The sequence below is a fragment of the Heterodontus francisci genome, chromosome 26, assembly GCF_036365525.1.
Source record: "Heterodontus francisci isolate sHetFra1 chromosome 26, sHetFra1.hap1, whole genome shotgun sequence".
NCBI classification, from domain to species: domain Eukaryota; kingdom Metazoa; phylum Chordata; class Chondrichthyes; order Heterodontiformes; family Heterodontidae; genus Heterodontus; species Heterodontus francisci.
Window position 1 is genome coordinate 22,812,945 of NC_090396.1, and position 19,703 is coordinate 22,832,647.

The window sequence follows — 19,703 nt, forward strand, 5'->3', positions numbered from 1 at the left end:
AGTCACTCAGTGTTAATGTTTGGAATGGAGGAGTCAGTCAGTATTAATGTTTGAAATGGAGGAGTCACTCAGTATTAATGTTTGGAATGGAGGAGTCACTCAGTATTAATGTTTGGAATGGAGGAGTCACTCAGTATTCATGTTTGAAATGGAGGAGTCACTCAGTATTAATGTTTGGAATGGAGGAGTCACTCAGTATTAATGTTTGGAATGGAGGAGTCACTCAGTATTATTGTTTGAAATGGAGGAGTCACTCAGTATTAATGTTTGGAATGGAGGAGTCACTCAGTATTAATGTTTGAAATGGAGGAGTCACTCAGTATTAATGTTTGGAATGGAGGAGTCACTCAGTGTTAATGTTTGAAATGGAGGAGTCACTCAGTATTAATGTTTGGAATGGAGGAGTCACTCTGTGTTCATGTTTGGAATGGAGGAGTCACTCAGTATTAATGTTTGGAATGGAGGAGTCACTCAGTGTTAATGTTTGGAATGGGGGGTCACTCTGTGTTATTGTTTGGAATGGAGGAGTCACTCAGTGTTAATGTTTGGAATGGAGGAGTCACTCAGTATTAATGTTTGGAATGGGGGGTCACTCTGTGTTATTGTTTGGAATGGAGGAGTCACTCAGTGTTAATGTTTGGAATGGAGGAGTCACTCAGTATTAATGTTTGGAATGGAGGAGTCACTCAGTATTAATGTTTGGAATGGAGGAGTCACTCAGTATTCATGTTTGAAATGGAGGAGTCACTCAGTATTAATGTTTGAAATGGAGTGTCACTCAGTGTTATTGTTTGGAATGGAGGAGTCACTCAGTGTTAATGTTTGAAATGGAGGAGTCACTCAGTATTAATGTTTGGAATGGAGAAGTCACTCAGTATTAATGTTTGGAATGGAGGAGTCACTCAGTGTTAATTTTTGGAATGGAGGAGTCACTCAGTGTTAATGTTTGGAATGGGGGGTCCCTCTGTGTTATTGTTTGAAATGGAGGAGTCACTCAGTGTTAATGTTTGGAATGGAGGAGTCACTCAGTATTAATGTTTGAAATGGAGGAGTCACTCAGTATTAATGTTTGGAATGGAGGAGTCACTCTGTGTTAATGTTTGGAATGGAGGAGTCACTCAGTATTAATGTTTGGAATGGAGGAGTCACTCAGTGTTAATGTTTGGAATGGAGGAGTCACTCAGTATTAATGTTTGAAATGGAGGAGTCACTCAGTGTTAATGGTTGAAATGGAGGAGTCACTCAGTATTAATGTTTGGAATGGGGGGTCACTCTGTGTTATTGTTTGAAATGGAGGAGTCACTCAGCGTTAATGTTTGGAATGGAGGAGTCACTCAGTATTAATGTTTGAAATGGAGGAGTCACTCAGTATTAATGTTTGGAATGGAGGAGTCACTCGGTATTAATGTTTGAAATGGAGGAGTCACTCAGTATTAATGTTTGGAATGGAGGAGTCACTCAGTATTAATGTTTGAAATGGAGGAGTCACTCAGTATTAATGTTTGAAATGGAGGAGTCACTCAGTATTAATGTTTGAAATGGAGTGTCACTCAGTGTTAATGTTTGGAATGGAGGAGTCACTCAGTATTAATGTTTGGAATGGAGGAGTCACTCAGTGTTAATGTTTGGAATGGAGGAGTCACTCAGTGTTAATGTTTGGAATGGAGGAGTCACTCAGTGTTAATGTTTGAAATGGAGGAGTCACTCAGTATTAATATTTGGAATGGAGAAGTCACTCAGTATTAATGTTTGGAATGGAGGAGTCACTCAGTGTTAATATTTGGAATGGAGAAGTCACTCAGTATTAATGTTTGAAATGGAGGAGTCACTCAGTATTAATATTTGGAATGGAGAAGTCACTCAGTGTTAATGTTTGAAATGGAGGAGTCACTCAGTGTTCATGTTTGGAATGGAGGAGTCACTCAGTATTAATGTTTGAAATGGAGTGTCACTCAGTGTTAATGTTTGGAATGGAGGAGTCACTCAGTATTAATGTTAGGAATGGAGGAGTCACTCAGTGTTAATGTTTGGAATGGAGGAGTCACTCAGTGTTAATGTTTGAAATGGAGGAGTCACTCAGTATTAATGTTTGAAATGGAGTGTCACTCAGTGTTAATGTTTGGAATGGAGGAGTCACTCAGTATTAATGTTTGGAATGGAGGAGTCACTCAGTGTTAATGTTTGGAATGGAGGAGTCACTCAGTGTTAATGTTTGGAATGGAGGAGTCACTCAGTGTTAATGTTTGAAATGGAGGAGTCACTCAGTATTAATATTTGGAATGGAGAAGTCACTCAGTATTAATGTTTGGAATGGAGGAGTCACTCAGTGTTAATATTTGGAATGGAGAAGTCACTCAGTATTAATGTTTGAAATGGAGGAGTCACTCAGTATTAATATTTGGAATGGAGAAGTCACTCAGTGTTAATGTTTGAAATGGAGGAGTCACTCAGTGTTAATGTTTGGAATGGAGGAGTCACTCAGTGTTAATGTTTGGAATGGAGGAGTCAATCAGTGTTAATGTTTGAAATGGAGGAGTCACTCAGTGTTAATGTTTGGAATGGAGGAGTCACTCAGTGTTAATGTTTGGAATGGAGGAGTCACTCAGTGTTAATGTTTGGAATGGAGGAGTCACTCAGTGTTAATGTTTGAAATGGAGGAGTCACTCAGTGTTAATGTTTGGAATGGAGGAGTCACTCAGTGTTAATGTTTGGAATGGAGGAGTCACTCAGTGTTAATGTTTGGAATGGAGGAGTCACTCAGTATTAATGTTTGGAATGGAGAAGTCACTCAGTATTAATGTTTGGAATGGAGGAGTCACTCAGTGTTAATGTTTGAAATGGAGGAGTCACTCAGTGTTAATGTTTGGAATGGAGGAGTCACTCAGTGTTAATGTTTGGAATGGAGGAGTCACTCAGTATTAATGTTTGGAATGGAGACGTCACTCAGTGTTAATGTTTGGAATGGAGGAGTCACTCAGTATTAATGTTTGGAATGGGGGAGTCATTCTGTGTTAATGTTTGAAATGGAGGAGTCACTCAGTGTTAATGTTTGAAATGGAGGAGTCACTCAGTGTTAATGTTTGGAATGGAGGAGTCACTCAGTGTTAATGTTTGGAATGGAGGAGTCACTCAGTGTTCATGTTTGGAATGGAGGAGTCACTCAGTGTTAATGTTTGGAATGGAGGAGTCACTCAGTGTTAATGTTTGGAATGGGGGAGTCACTCAGTGTTAATGTTTGAAATGGAGGAGTCACTCAGTATTAATGTTTGGAATGGGTGGGTCACTCTGTTATTGTTTGGAATGGGGGGGTCACTCTGTTATTGTTTGGAATGGTGGGGGTCACTCAATTTATTGTTTGGAATGGGGGGGTCACTCTGTTATTGTTTGGAATGGGGGGTCACTCAGTGTTAATGTTTGGAATGGGGGGGTCACTCAGTATTAATGTTTGGAATGGGTTGGTCACTCTGTTATTGTTTGGAATGGGGGGGTCACTCTGTTATTGTTTGGAATGGTGGGGGTCACTCAATTTATTGTTTGGAATGGGGGGGTCACTCAGTGTTAATGTTTGGAATGGGTGGGTCACTCTGTTTTTGTTTGGAATGGGGGGGACTTTGTTATTGTTTGGAATGGTGGGGGTCACTCAATTTATTGTTTGGAATGGGGGGGTCACTCTGTGTTATTGTTTGGAATGGGGGGGTCACTCAGTGTTAATGTTTGGAATGGGGGGGTCACTCAGTGTTATTGTTTGAAATGGGGGGTCACTCAGTGTTAATGTTTGGAATGGGGGGGTCACTCAGTGTTGTTGTTTGGAATGGTGGGGGCGGTCACAGCGTTAATGTTTGGAATGGGGGTGGGGGTCAGTGTTAGTGCTTGTGGCACTTCTCATGTGGATTGAAAATCGGTTTTGCCAAATTACACAGCCCTCCATCCCTTTCCAGATTGTACCCCATTTCTCCCCTCTTCCCCACACCCCCCACCACAGCGCCTCCCACCCCCACCCCTCCACCCCGCCCCATAAATTTCTGGTCATGAGTGTTCATTACATCCTTCAAACTGATTCAGACAAGGTGCAGTTTTTTTCTCCGTTAGCTTCAGGGTACCACGGTGAGCTGCTCATTTTCAGCTCTTTGTGCTTTCATCAAGCTTCTTTGTCCCATTAGGCTCAGTAGCACCTCTGTGCCTGTCCCACAGGTGACGTCAGCAGCCCTCACTGTTTGAACAGAAACAGCTGCTGAAATGGGGAGGGTGGGGAGGGAATATTGAAGCTAGTCCTCACCCCTTCTTGTTTGATGTTTTGATGGTGACCTGATGGCGAGGCCCATGAATAATAATGTCTTATACACTCATTCAGATGGGGTTAGTTTGCACGCTATGGCAATTTAGTGTAATGGTATGTGTTAGCAAATATACAGCTTAATCATTAGAACTGTGCTGTACTTGGGAGCCCTTCCCCAGCTGGAGTCAGTTCAGTAGCTCCCAAGATAATAGGTGGAGTGGTGCTCAAAGGCAGCACTGATGAAGAAATTCTGGACCCGCAAAGCTTGATTTATTGTTCATTAACTTGAAAAGAGCAAAAATATCTAACTATGCAAGCCCTCATTTTCCCAACCAGTGATGCCTGTGAACACCACTCCTGACTAAGGAATCAGGCCGTCCGGATTCATACGTTTTGACAATGCAAGTTCTAAGTTGCATGAAGAGATCTAAAGCTGATACAGAATTCAGTGAACATATTGTTGATTTCTGAACTGCTATTCATTTCCAGTTAAACAGTAACAATGAACCTCCTCAGTACAAATAATAACAATGAGCTCTGCAATTGCAATTAAAGTACTTGACCTGTAGAGTTCATCCTTCATGGTAGCCTGGTTGTCCTCAATTGCTTAGCACAGCCGTTCATCTGTTAGTAATTAGTTCTATTCACATTGGAATTAATACTAAGATGAATCAACAGTACATTGTAATTTTGAGTCCACAATTAAGTATTTCGTAATAACTAAAATTGACCTGAATTAATAGTTTAATTATGTATTGAATGGCAACTGAAGAGCAACCAAAGGGCTCGGATGAAGTCATAGATTGCACAAATGAATATTTTTTGCACTCTAAGATTGTACAGTCCATAACTCAGTCTGGCAGAGTTAGGGCAGGGCAATGAATGCTGGCCTTGCCAATGGTGCCCACAACCTATGCATGAATTAAAAAGAAAAGTTCCTACTGGGTTGGACCAGAGACTGGGTAGGGTACACTTGGGTCATATTATTTATGTGCTTGTGTAGAGTGTGGCTTTCCACATACTTCCATCATGATGGCCTTCTAAAGACATTGGCAAGTGTGTCATATATCAGAGTGAGTGAAGAGGTAGACGTGTTGGACATGTAACATGAAGGACAGTGATGCAGGAACATCTATGTCGCTGTGGTACTGAAAATGGTGTAGCTAAGATGTATATACTCTGTTATTCTTTTCATTTCTTAGTAATGACATTATTTGTGGAACCAGAAACAAAGCACAAAAATGTGTGGGCTTTTTCAACTAAATTTTCAGTTAGGTCTTCAAGAAGCTCTGGAAATGCCTTGTCAGTTCTCCAGTTGCAGTTGTTAAGTGAGGCACCAAACGATGTCACTAAAACACCCATGCAGTTTCTTGGAGCAAAGTAAAGCACTTAATCAAAAATACACCCACATAAACCATGTGCAGAATACTTACATGGAATTACAGAGTACTTACTTCACAGAAATAGGCCATTGGGCCCTACTGATCTATGCCGGTGTTTATGCGCCACACGAGTTTCCTCCCACTTTAATTCATCTAACTCTATCAGCATATCCTTCCAACAATGGGAAACATACAATCTTTTTGTTTAAAACCCCTATAATTAAGTTGCTGAAATAACAACATTCAGCCATAATGGCCTCCATGTTATGATGGTGTTCGGGCTAAGTTACATACAAAAATGTATTTAAAGAGGCCTATAAGCAGACTAATTTGGTGTCCTAGGAGGCAGTTTTACCAAGATATTTGATCATTTTTGTTCCTTTTTTCCTTGTCAATCCTTAGTTGCTCTGGTGGTTTTATGCCAATTCTTTTCACTCCCATTTTTCAAAATGTTTACAGTATATCACAGCGGGTTTCCTCATGAGAATTCCCCTTAATTTAAGTTTTATGGGAGGAAAAAGGGGAGGTGCACAGAGGGATGCAGACTTTGCTCACCTGATGGTACCCTCACACCAGCCTTTACGGGTAGAGGTATGCCTAACTGGGTGGGGTAGATTTTCATCTCTAACACCTCGTACCAGTTGGGATGTTCAGTGACCAGCAATATAAATGATAGAGAGGGCCTTTCAGTTTCCTGCAAAATGCAGGGACTAGATTTGTCAAAGAAGGAAAAATCATCGCTTCTGGAAAGGAGTCACATTTAACACAGGCCATAGTCCCACAGACCCCATAGTCCCACCAACTGGAGTCCCACAGACCATAGTGGTATAAACTTTAGTCCCACAGAGTACAAACCCACAGACCATAGACCTACAGCCATAGTCCCAAAGAGCATCATCCCGCAGGCCATAGTCTCACAGACCATTGTGGTATAAACTATAGTCCCACAGAGAGTACAGTCCCACAGACCATAGTGATACAAACTATAATACCACAGGACATAGTCCCACAGGCCATAGTCACATAGAGCATAGTGATATAAACTATAGTCCCACAGGTGATAGACACACAGACTATCTTCATGAAGGTCCTTCCCCTCTTGATTCTGAGGTGTTCTGAATTAGCATTGTGGTCTATCGCAACCTGTATTTTACAAAGAAAGAGAAGAGCACCAAGACTCATGGATTTACTTTTGATCGCAACATGGACAAGAGTTTAGTTCAAAAAGATTGACTTGAAACCATGAGACAATTGTTCAGCTGGTGGTGAAGCTGAAATTGGGCCCAAGAGTTATTACAGGCCTTTAATATTCCCTGCCTTTAGACCAATATTCTGTTGTTGAATCCAGTTAGTCCCATAACTGCTTTGCTACAAATTATCTTTGAACTAAGATTTGCTGCAGGTTAAGGCTATCCAAATTCAAGGATAATTTTTAGCAAAGCAGTTATGGGTTATCTGGATTCAAAAGCAAAATATCACAACCCATCATTCAATCATCAAATTTATCTCGATAGAAAGAGCAAACTGTTTAGAAAAACATGTCTTTTACATAAAAATGATTAACCCAGTAAACTGTGCTGCTTTATTCAATGAGACTAGGCAAAGCAGAGCTGTTATTCAGTATAAAGGGAAGTCTTGCATAATAGGAAACTGTTACATCCCTCAGTTAGCACTTCAGATATGGTACTTTGATCAGAAATACTGTCAGTGCTAATAAATGGAAAAGAATATAACTTGGTGTCTGTTTATCCAGATTTATACGACCCCAATTAAAAACAGAAAATATTGGAAACAATCAGCAGGTCAGGTAAATTCAACATCTTCTGGCTCTGATGAAAGCTCATCGACCTGTAATGTTAACTCACTTTCTCTCTACAAATGCTGCCTGAATTGCTGAGTATTTCCAACATTATCTGTTTTTATTTTATTTCCAGCATCTTCAGTATTTTTGTTTTATACAACTTTTTTTAAAAACAATAAACATCCAAATGTGATTGCCCCCTGGCAGGCCCTTGTAAAGGTTCCTGCAAGCTGTCTGGTCACTGCTTGCCCTACGGCTCTCCCAGTGGAACAGCTGACATTCTGAACTGTGATCCGCAAAGCTGCCCCATCTGCATCAGGAGCAATGAGTCCGAGGTGACAGATAACGAGACGTTGGATTCAGACAGTGAGGGAGTGTACGAGTTCACCCAGGACGCCCACTACAATGACCAGAGAGACCCTCAGCGCAGCCAACCAAGAGTAAAGACAGCAAACAAATGCTGGGCGCTTTGGAATCCAGTCTGTGACACCTGCCGCAAAATTGTCGACAGCAAGTATTTTGGTCGCGGAATTATGATTGCTATTCTCATCAACACGCTTAGCATGGGGATTGAATACCACGAACAGGTGAGGCAGAATATGTTGTTTCTATAACCTTGTAATGCATTTATCTTTCCAATGTATTTAAAGTAAGCAAGAGTAAATTTGCCATTCTATGTTAGTGCTAAGCCCTGGAAATTCATTGCCTGTGATAGATTGAGCACAATGTTACAATGTGTTTCATCAAGTAACATCATTTGTGCCCACGTACTGATTTTCATCTTTAGAGAAAAGACTCAGAGCAGCAGTATATGCAGCAAGAGACAAGCTACTGTTAAAAATTTAAACCCAGATTCTCTTTTTGATGTAACTTAGTAGATCTCCACTTTTAAGAGGAGACTTAGTCAGACCTGGTTGTAGTATCAAGCCAGGTGGAATCATTTTGCCACCCTATCTAGGACACAACTGTTGTTTAGTTCTACTGAAGTCAGTGGGACTGAATATGATCAGCATCTAATATGGTACCGCCTGTTTTACATCCCTGTCCATGCCCAATTTCACCCTCTTAATGTTTTAAGATTATAGTAACCATTTTTCACAATTTCATCTCATAAAAGCAAAGAATGCTGTGCTTTTGGTGTTGGCAATTTAGGAATTGTGTAAAGGAACACAAGAATGGAGGAGGAGTGTGTGTTTGATAGAGGACCAATCAGGTGGTCAGGCTGACCTTGGTGCCAGGCAGACACAAACCACTCAACTTCCTTGGGGTCATCTCTCACTGATTCCTCTTTGAGCACTCGAACTGAGTCAGAAATCACTGCATTCGAGGACAGTCAACTGTGGGAAATTAGCAGCTCTTAGTGTGAATACTTCCAACTACAATAATGTGTCGCTGACACTGTCTTTGAGGAATTAAAAACCTATGACTTAAACCTCTGCACCTCCATCTCTCTCTCCTAATTTAAGACTCTGCTTGGTCAATTGTCCTAATGTCTCCTTCTTTAGCTCGGTCTCAGTGTTTTGTCGAATTGCTCAACTGTGAAGCATCTCAGGATCTTTTATTACATTAAAGACGCTATATAAATTCAAGCAGTTGTTGGAAAATTGATGAGTGGATTTGCTTTATCTTTTGTTTGTGAATCGGGGGACGTGTGAATGCAGTCCACACATGAATACAAATGATGCAGTCGGCTTTGTGCCTACTTGGCTTCTAATTTCTAATCCTGGCCCCAGTTTTCCAATCCTGCTTTCATAAAGCAGTACAGTAGCCTAGAGGTCAGCTCTGTAATTTTAACAATGTGAATCATTATCCTGATCATATTGGGCTAGATGTTGTTCCCCGCCAGGCATCAGTTTCTGTGGCGGGGGGGTGGCTTGAAGATGGCTCCGGATGAGGCTCGTCACAGACCTCGACGGTGGGAGGGCCCAGCCCGATCCTCCCGGCCACAGCGAGGCTCTGTGGCAGCCCCCCTGCCACTGGGTAACGGGACCTCAATTTAAATATTCAAATGAATGAAATTAATAAATTTACAAAGACTTACCTGCGATCTTGAGTGCCTGCCACGATCCTTGGTGCGGCGGCCGGCACTCCCAAGCCTTTAGATCCCCGTCCAAGGAAACACGGCATCACACTGGTGGGAAGGGAGGAGGAGGTAAGTTTTTCAGTGCGGGGGGGAAAGGGGTCAAATAAACGTAATGGACTGGATTTCTCTTTCCATTAAAACATGTTCCTTGATGTATTTAAGAGTGGTAACCTGATGCAGTTTTATTAATACCACTGAAAATGGGTTTAGCAGAAAAATAAACATTTTTAATCTGGGTGCCCAGGCCTCCACCTGTGAGTACCCTGATTCAACATCACAGAAAATGTCTTTAAAATATTCTACTGAACCATTCAGTAGTTTCACTGGTGTACACTGGTCAGTTTCTTTGTAAATTAAATACCTTTCCATATGAAAAACTTTCAAACCGCGTCTACTAGTGCCTGTCAACACCAAAAATTAGCTCAATATGAAACCAGCGCAATTAGCAGAATCTCACAATTTTGACCTGCCAACATGGCCCGTTTTGTAGGCAGAGCCTGATTCAGGAAAATTGCATTTCAAAACAGCATAAAAGATCGCAAAAACATAACCATAGGTGGCTTTGAGCGTTCAGAATTCCCCGATCCTATATACCAATTCCAGATTGTGCTATTACTAGCAAGATGAGGTTCTGACCATATATTCGCACTATCACTAAGACTGCCTATTTCCATAACATTGCCCAACTCCACCCCTGCCTCAGCTCATCTGCTGTTGACATCCTCATCCATGCCCTTATTGCCTCTAGACTTGTTTATTCCAATGCAGTCCTGGCCAGCCTCCTATCTTTCACCCTCCATAAACACACGCTCATCCAAAACTCGGTTGCCTGTATCCTAACTCGCACCAAGTCCCATTTACCCATCACCCCTGTGTTCACTGACCTACATCAGCTCCTGATCGGCAACTCCTCAACTTTAAAATTCTCATAATTGTTTTCAAATCCCTCTATGGTCCCGACTCCCACTATCTCCGTACCCTCCTCCAGCCCTATAACCCTCCAAGATCTCTGTACTTCTCCAATTCTGACCTATTTAAATCATCCTGCCATTGGTGACTGTGTTCTCAGTTACCTAGACCCTAAACTCAGCAATTCCCTCTCTAAACCTCTCTACTTCTCCACTTTCTCCTCCTTTAAGATACTTGTTAAAACCTACCAAGCTTTTGGTCATCGGTTCCAAAATCTCTTTTTGTGACTCTGTGTTAATTTTGCTTGATAATATTCCTGTGAAGCACCTTGGGGCATTTTACCATGTTCAAGGCACTATATAAATGCGAGCTGTTGTTGAAAACAGGTTGAAATTCTACTCCATAATTTTTCTAATGATCCAATAACTTTTCCCCGGGGTTTTTCGCAGCAGTGTTCAGGAGATCAACCTTTAATCCTTGGAGGCTTCAGGGCAAATCTGGAAGGTTGGCAATCCTACTCAAAAAGTCAAGTTGAAATTAGTAATGGGGTTTGGATAGGAAGTGCTCCTAAAAAGAAAAGAAAGGAAGAACTTGTATTTCTATAGCGCTTTGCACAACCTCAGTATGTCCCAAAGCACTTTACAGCCAATGAAGTAATATTGAAGTGTAGTTTGTGTTTTTTTTTATTCATTCCAGGAATGTGGGTGTCACTGGCTTGGCCAGCATTTATTGCCCATCCCTAATTGACCTTGAGAAGGTGGTGAAGAAATGCCTTCTTGAACTGCTGCAGTCCGTGTGGGATAGGTACACCCATAGTGTTGTTAGGAAGGGAGTTCCAGGATTTTGACCCAGCGACAGTGAAGGAATGGCGATATAGTTCCAAGTCAGGATGGTGTGTGACTTGGACAGGAACTTGCAGGTGGTGGTGTTCCCATGCATCTGCTACCCTTGTGCTTCGAGTTGGTAGAAGTCGTGGGTTTGAAAGGTGCTGTCTAAGGAGCCGGGGTGCATCTTGTAGATGGTACACACTGCTGCCACTGTGCATCGGTGGTGGAGGGAGTGAATGTTTGTGGATGGAATGCCAATCAAGTGGGCTGCTTTGTCCTGGATGGTATTGAGCTTCTTGAGTATTGTTGGAGCTGCACCCATCCAGGCAAGTGGAGAGTTTCATCACATTCCTCACCTGTGCCTTGTAGATGGTGAACAGGCTTTGGGGAGTCAGGAGGTGAGTTACTCACAGCAGGATTCTGAGCCTCTGACCTGCTCTTGTAGCCATGGTATTTATATGGCTACTCCAGTTCAGTTTCTGGTCAATGGTAACCCCCAGGATGTTGATAGTGGGGGATTCAGCGATCGTAATGCGATTAAATGTCAAGGGGAGATGGTTAGATTTTCTCTTGTTGGAGATGGTCATTGCCTGGCACTTGTGTGTGTGAATGTTACTTGCCACTTATCAGCCCAAGCCTGGATATTGTCCAGGTCTTGCTGCATTTCTACACGGACTGCTTCAGTATCTGAGGAGTCGCGAATGGGGCTGAACATTGTGCAATCATCAGCGAACATCTCCACTTCTGACCTTATGATTGAAGGAATTGTAATGAGGAACAACACACCTGTACTCTTGCTCAATTGAAGGTGTTGTAATGCAGGTACTCCGGCAGCAGACTTGGAGGATCAACCTATTTTGTGCTCACAAACACATGATCTTCTGACTCAGAGGCAAGATTGCGACCACTGAGCCAAGGTTAATATCTGTGGGAAGGCAATGGGTTTACTTTTGAAGAGTAGTTCTTGTATTGTAGGAAATGCGCTGGGCATTTTGCCTGTCATTTTACAAGAGGTGCATTTACTCTCAATATATGTATAAACCCTTCAAATGAAGCTTTTATATGCTGCAGAGACTGACTAACGTGTTTCCTTACCTCCCAGAATTAACTACTGATCAGGCAGTGTCGTGCCTCAGCTCAGGTGAGGTAGGTGATTAAAGGGGCAAGATAAGCTTCAGGGCCACATCATGCTCACTTTGGTGTTCGGCCTGTTAAAGTCACACAAGAGAATCCAAGCATCTTCTTTGGTGCACAAATCACTGAACAGCGTCAATGTCAGTAGCTGCCCCAGACTGCAAACTGATGACTGTGACATTTTAATAGAGGCCTTTGTAGTGTGTGTCACTGTGTAAATTTAGCCATTGTATCAGAAAGGGAAAGTGAAATGTGAAGAGGTTGCAGCCAAGCTATTAACAGTCCCTAAGATAAGGCCAGAGATGACAAATAAATCTCTTCAGCTGCTCCGAATGATGTACTCGAATTAGAATGGACCTAAACCGATAGATCAGCTTCATCAGAAAATGGTGTTCATTATATAAGTGTGATGCCCAATCAATGTAAGGTCTGTTGTTGAGCACCATGAGTGCCTATGCTGCAAATTAAAGAGTGACACCGTGTCAAAGATACCTGTCCATAAGGCCCTCGTTTATTTCTCATTTCTGGCTTCATTGTATTTGTTTTCATCCAAGTCAGTCATGTTCAACACAAGTGTAAACTTCCTCAACTACACACCTGTAGACTTACTCAACAACACTCCTGTAACCTTTCTCAGTTACACACCTATATCCTTCCTCAACTACACACCTGTACCATTCCTCAACAACACCTGTGCCATTCCTCAACTACACACCTGTACCATTCCTCAACAACACCTGTGCCATTCCTCAACTACACACCTGTACCATTCCTCAACTACACACCTTTATCCTTCAACTACATACTTGTATCCTTCCTCAACTACACACCTTTTCCTTCCTCAACTACACACGTGTAACTTTCCTCAACAGCACACCTACAACCTTACTCAACGAAACACCTGTACCCTTCCTCAACTACACACCTGTATCCTTCCTCAACTACACACCTGTATCCTTCCTCAGCAACACACCTGTATCCTTGTCGACTACACAGCTGTACCCTTCCTCAACTACACACCTGTATCCTTCCTCAATTACACACCTTTATCCTTCAACTACAAACCTGTATCCTTCCTCAACTGCAAGCCTGTACCCTTCTTCAACTACACACCTGTATCCTTCCTCAACAACACACCTGTATTCTTGCTCAACTACACACCTGTATCCTTCCTCAACTACACACCTGCATCCTTCCTCAACAACACACCTGTATCCTTCCGCAACTACACACCTGTACCCTTCCTCAACAACACACCTATATCCTTCCTCAACTACACACGTGTAACTTTCCTCAACAGCACACCTACATCCTTACTCAACAAAACACCTGTACCCTTCCTCAACTACACACCTGTATCCTTCCTCAACTACACACCTGTATCCTTCCTCAACTACACACCTGTATCCTTCCTCAGCAACACACCTGTATCCTTGTCGACTACACAGCTGTACCCTTCCTCAACTACACACCTGTATCCTTCCTCAATTACACACCTTTATCCTTCAACTACAAACCTGTATCCCTCCTCAACTGCAAGTCTGTACCCTTCTTGAACTACACACCTGTATCCTTCCTCAACAACACACCTGTATTCTTCCTCAACTACACACCTGTATCCTTCCTCAACTACACACCTGTATCCTTCCTCAACTACACACCTGCATCCTTCCTCAACAACACACCTGTATTCTTCCTCAACGACACACACGTATCCTTCCTCAACTACACACCTGCATCCTTCCTCAACAACGCACCTGTATCCTTCCTCAACTACACACCTGTACCTTTCCACAACAACACACCTATATCCTTCCTCAACTACACGCCTGTATCCTTCCTCAACTACACACCTGTATCCTTCCTCAACAACACACCTGTATCCTTCCTCAACTACACGCCTGTACCCTTCCTCTACAACACACCTGTATCCTTCCTCAACTACACGCCTGTATCCTTCCTCAACTACACACCTGTATCCTTCCTCAACTACAAACCTGTATCCTTCCTCAACTACACACCTGTATCCTTCCTCAACTAAAAACCTGTATCCTTCCTCAACTGCACACCTGTACCCTTCCTCAACTACAAACCTGTATCATTCCTCAACTGCAAGCCTGTACCCTTCCTCAACTACAAACCTGTATCCTTCCTCAACTACACACCTGTATCCTTCCTCAACTAAAAACCTGTATCCTTCCTCAACTACACACCCGTATCCATCCTCAACTACAAACCTGTATCATTCCTCAACTGCAAGCCTGTACCCTTCCTCAACTACAAACCTGTATCATTCCTCAACTGCAAGCCTGTACCCTTCCTCAACTACACACCTGCATCCTTCCTCAACAACACACCTGTATCCTTCCTCAACTACACACCTACATCCTTCCACAACTACACACCTGTATCCTTCCTCAACAACACACCTGTATCCTTCCTCAACAACACACCTGTATCCTTCCTCAACTACACACCTGTATCCTTCCTCAACAACACGCCTGTTTCCTACCTCAACTACACACCTGTATCCTTCCTCAACTACACACCCGTATCCTTCCTCAACTACAAACCTGTATCCTTCCTCAACTGCACACCTGCACCCTTCCTCAACTACAAACCTGTATCATTCCTCAACTGCAAGCCTGTACCCTTCCTCAACTACAAACCTGTATCCTTCCTCAACTACACACCTGTATCCTTCCTCAACTAAAAACCTGTATCCTTCCTCAACTACACACCCGTATCCATCCTCAACTACAAACCTGTATCATTCCTCAACTGCAAGCCTGTACCCTTCCTCAACTACAAACCTGTATCATTCCTCAACTGCAAGCCTGTACCCTTCCTCAACTACACACCTGTATCCTTCCTCAACAACACACCTGTATCCTACCTCAACTACACACCTACATCCTTCCACAACTACACACCTGTATCCTTCCTCAACAACACACCTGTATCCTTCCTCAACAACACACCTGTATCCTTCCTCAACTACACACCTGTATCCTTCCTCAACAACACGCCTGTTTCCTACCTCAACTACACACCTGTAACCTTCCTCAACTACACACCTGTATCCTTCCTCAACTACACACCCGTATCCTTCCTCAACTACAAACCTGTATCCTTCCTCAACAACACACCTGGATCCTTCCACAAATACACACCTGTATCCTTCCTCAACAACACGCCTGTATCCTTCCTCAACTACACACCTGTAACCTTCCTCAACAACACACCTGTATCCTTCCTCAACTACACACCTGTATCCTTCCTCAACAACACACCTGTATCCTTCCTCAACTACACACCTGTATCCTTCCTCAACAACCCGCCTGTATCCTTCCTCAACTACACACCTGTATCCTTCCTCAACTACACACCCGTATCCTTCAACTACAAACCTGTATCCTTCCTCAACTAGACACCCGTATCCTTCCTCAACTTCAAACCTGTATCCTTCCTCAACGACACACCTGTATCCTTCCTCAACTACAAACCTGTATCCTTCTGCAACTACAAACCTGTATCCTTCCTCAACAACACACCTGTATCCTTCCTCAACTACACACCTGTATCCTTCCTCAACTACAAACCTGTATCCTTCCTCAACAACACACCTGTATCCTTCCTCAACTACAAACCTGTACCCTTCCTCAACAACACACCTGTAGCCTTCCTCAACTACAAACCTGTATCCTTCCTCAACTACAAACCTGTATCCTTCCTCAACTACATACCTGTATCCTTCCTCAACTGCACGCCTGTATCCTTCCTCAACTACAAACCTGTATCCTTCCTCAACTACACACCTGTATCCTTCCTCAACTGCACGCCTGTATCCTTCCTCAACTACAAACCTGTATCCTTCCTCAACTACATACCTGTAGCCTTCCTCAACTACAAACCTGTATCCTTCCTCAACTGCACACCTGTAGCCTTCCTCAACTACAAACCTGTATCCTTCCTCAACTGCACGCCTGTATCCTTCCTCAACTACAAACCTGTATCGTTCATCAACAACATACCTGTATCGTTCATCAACAACACACCTGTATCCTTCCTCAACTACAAACCTGTATCCTTCCTCAACTACATACCTGTATCGTTCATCAACAACATACCTGTATCGTTCATCAACAACACACCTGTATCCTTCCTCAACAACACACCTGTATCCTTCCTCAACTACACACCTGCATCCTTCCTCAACTACACACCTGTATCCTTCCTCAACTGCAAGCCTGTACCCTTCCTCAACTACACACCTGTATCCTTCCTCAACTACAAACCTGTATCCTTCCTCAACAACACACCTGTATCCTTCCTCAACTACACACCTGTACCCTTCCTCAACAACACACCTATATCCTTCCTCAACTACACACCTGTATCCTTCCTCAACTACAAACCTGTATCCTTCCTCAACTACACACCTGTATCCTTCCTCAACTACAAACCTGTATCCTTCCTCAACTACATACCTGTATCGTTCATCAACTACACACCTGTATCATTCCTCAACTGCAAGCCTGTACCCTTCCTCAACTACACACCTGTATCCTTCCTCAACTACACACCTGTATCCTTCCTCAACTACACACCTGCATCCTTCCTCAATAACCCACCTCTACCCTTCCTCAACAACTAACCTGTACCCTTCCTCAACAACATACCTGTACCCTTCCTCAATAACACAGCTGTACCCTTCCTCAATAACACAGCTGTACCTTCCTCAGCAAAAAAACCTGTACACTTCGAGTGAAATGATAACTTATTGTTTGATAGAATTACACAGAATGTATAGCACCAAAGCATGCCATTTAGTCCATGCAGCTGTTTGTGTTGCAGACCAACTCCCTCCTACCCTATTTTTCTAACCCTCTCTGCATATCCTTCTATTGCTTGTTTAACTCTTATGTTTATCTAGTTTCCCCTTAAATGCATCTATACTATTTCACTCCACTAATCCTTGCGGTAGCAAGTTCCACAATCTGACAGTCTGCGGGTAAAAGTGTTTCTCCTGATTTCCCTTTTGGATTTTTTTTTTGTGACTATCTTATATTTAAGGCCTCTTCTTTTGGGCTGCTCCCCCCCCCCCCCTCCCCACCCCCTCCACAAGTGGAAGTATTTTCTTTGTGTCTACTCTGTCATACCTATCATAATCTAAAGAAACTCTGTTAGGTCACCCACTCAACCTTCTCTTTTCTCAGGGAAAGAGCCCCAGCTTGTTCAGCCTTTTCTGAGAGTTCTAACATCTCAATTCAGGTACCATCCATGTAAATCTTTTTTGCACCTTCACCAACACTCTATACACTTTCTGTTATCTGGAGATCAGAACTATGCGCAGTACTCCAAGTGTTGTCTAACCAAGATTCTATCTAAGTCATAGAGTCATTATTGCACTGATGGAGGCATCTTCAGCCCATCAAGTCCATGACGGCTCTCTGTCGAGCAATTCCATCAGTCCCATTCCCCCACTCTCGCCCTGTAGCCCTGCACATTTATTTCCCTCAAGCTTAACACAACTTCTCGGCCTTTCAATTCCATTCCTCTAGAAATAAACTCCAGTGCTTGGTTTGCTTTATTCTGCTGGGGAACAGCCATGACCAGCGTCATTTCAAAGAATGGCTGCAAGCAGGTCTTGCAACGTTAAATATCAATGGTGTTTAGCAAATTGTGGCTTCAGCTTTCGTCCATGTGCTCTACCTGCTTCTTGTCCAAAGTCCTCCGCTCCTTTATAAATGCTCCATGTCACCTTCCCGCCATCCTCCCCCCACCCCATACCCATACCCACACCCACCGCCCAGCCTTCCTCTTTAACTCCAGGCCTCTGCTGTGTGGCTTCCCCGTAGCTCTTCCATCCTGCCAAAACAGGAAGCTACCTTCCAGTATGGTGAGTCAACAGAACACGAGTGAGGCATTCCTCAAACTGGGTCGACTGGCGACATCAGGCGGGCGTTCCGATTGCTCCGCACACTGACAGCCGGATGAAACGCTGGCAGTGAATATCAGTTCTGTTCTGCCACACAAGACACAGCGGCCACTCATTGAAATGGATAACTCTGCGAGAGCAAGGTCCTTTTAAAACTGCCTCGGATTTCTTATCTGCAGCCAGGATTCTTTTGTAACACGCGAGTGCTTTTTGAAGTGTTCGGTGGAAACAGCGAGATAGGATTTGATGTGACTTTTATCCAAATTGTTTTCTCTCTCTTTGGAAAAGAACAAGTCAGCTTTGATGAATGCCAGACCTCAGCAGGTCCCCACTTCTAACAAGCACATCCTGGAACTCCATTTGACATGCCATTCATATTTTTAACCCAAGAGAAAGAGATGCAAAAAAATTCTCACAGTCATGTAGAAATAATTATGTGAATTTAACAGATAGTCCAGGAACAACAATTTTTTTCATTCCATGACGGTAGGGACTCTGGGAGTAGAATTAAGTCAGGGAAAGCTAAAATAAATTAACAAAAGATACAGCTGACCTGTGACAATAAAAGGGGAAGAATATTCTGCTGAACTGTCGCACAACCCTCAGTGTAATTGTTACATTTTTGTCTCTTTTCAAGTCTTATTTTAGATTATTCCAGCTGTCGAATTTTAGACTGCTCTCATATATAAGCCCCAACTCCCTATGATTTCAAGAGTACCTCCACCAGCCTTTGCTCGAGGTAGGTTCTAACAAAGCTGTTTGTGGGACCTTGCAAATTGGCTGCCACATTTCCCACGTTGCAACAGTGACTAGTTTTGAATTGCTCCAGCAAGATGCTGGCATGATGGGCCGAAGGGCCTTGTTTTGTGCTGTAAGCATCGGAGGTTCTATAGGGAAGTTATTTACAAACTGCATTTCCCTGTTACCCCAGATCTCAGGAGGCCTGCAGCTTCCATGTAACTGTCAGGCTCAGTAACTCCAACACGGAACTTCCCTTAGCTGATGGCACCAGCACATATTGTTGGAACATAAGCCTTCAAAGGTATTTTAATCTTGATATTTCAGACGGCCTTAACGAAGAGATTCCTTGTAGAAAATGTCAGTGATCTCTATGTGCCTCTAGTTATAAATCAGATTCTGCCCGACTAAATATAGGTATATTTACGTAAATCCTGAATGATTGGTTTGTATTTGACTTACTTCCAATTGAAGAAAATTTGTGAATAATGAAAAGCTCCAGATAATTGGGCATTGCCATTAGTTTAACGTTTTAAAAAGTGCTTGTAATTATACAGCATTTTCTCAAATGTCAGGAAAACGCTTCAGGCAGTGACATGCATGGAGTGTAGC

The 19,703-nt window shown here is 42.9% G+C and overlaps 1 protein-coding gene across 9 annotated transcripts in view; it reads left to right on the forward strand.

The window, feature by feature from the left end:
- The window catches only part of cacna1g (calcium channel, voltage-dependent, T type, alpha 1G subunit), a 685,429-nt gene that overhangs the window by 411,432 nt on the left and 254,294 nt on the right, over positions 1-19,703 (forward strand). For all 9 annotated transcript variants that reach the window (XM_068057908.1, XM_068057913.1, XM_068057914.1 and 6 more), the window contains one exon: positions 7,667-8,046. In XM_068057908.1, coding sequence (XP_067914009.1) covers positions 7,667-8,046 — 380 coding nt within the window. The remainder of the gene's footprint in view (positions 1-7,666; positions 8,047-19,703) is intronic.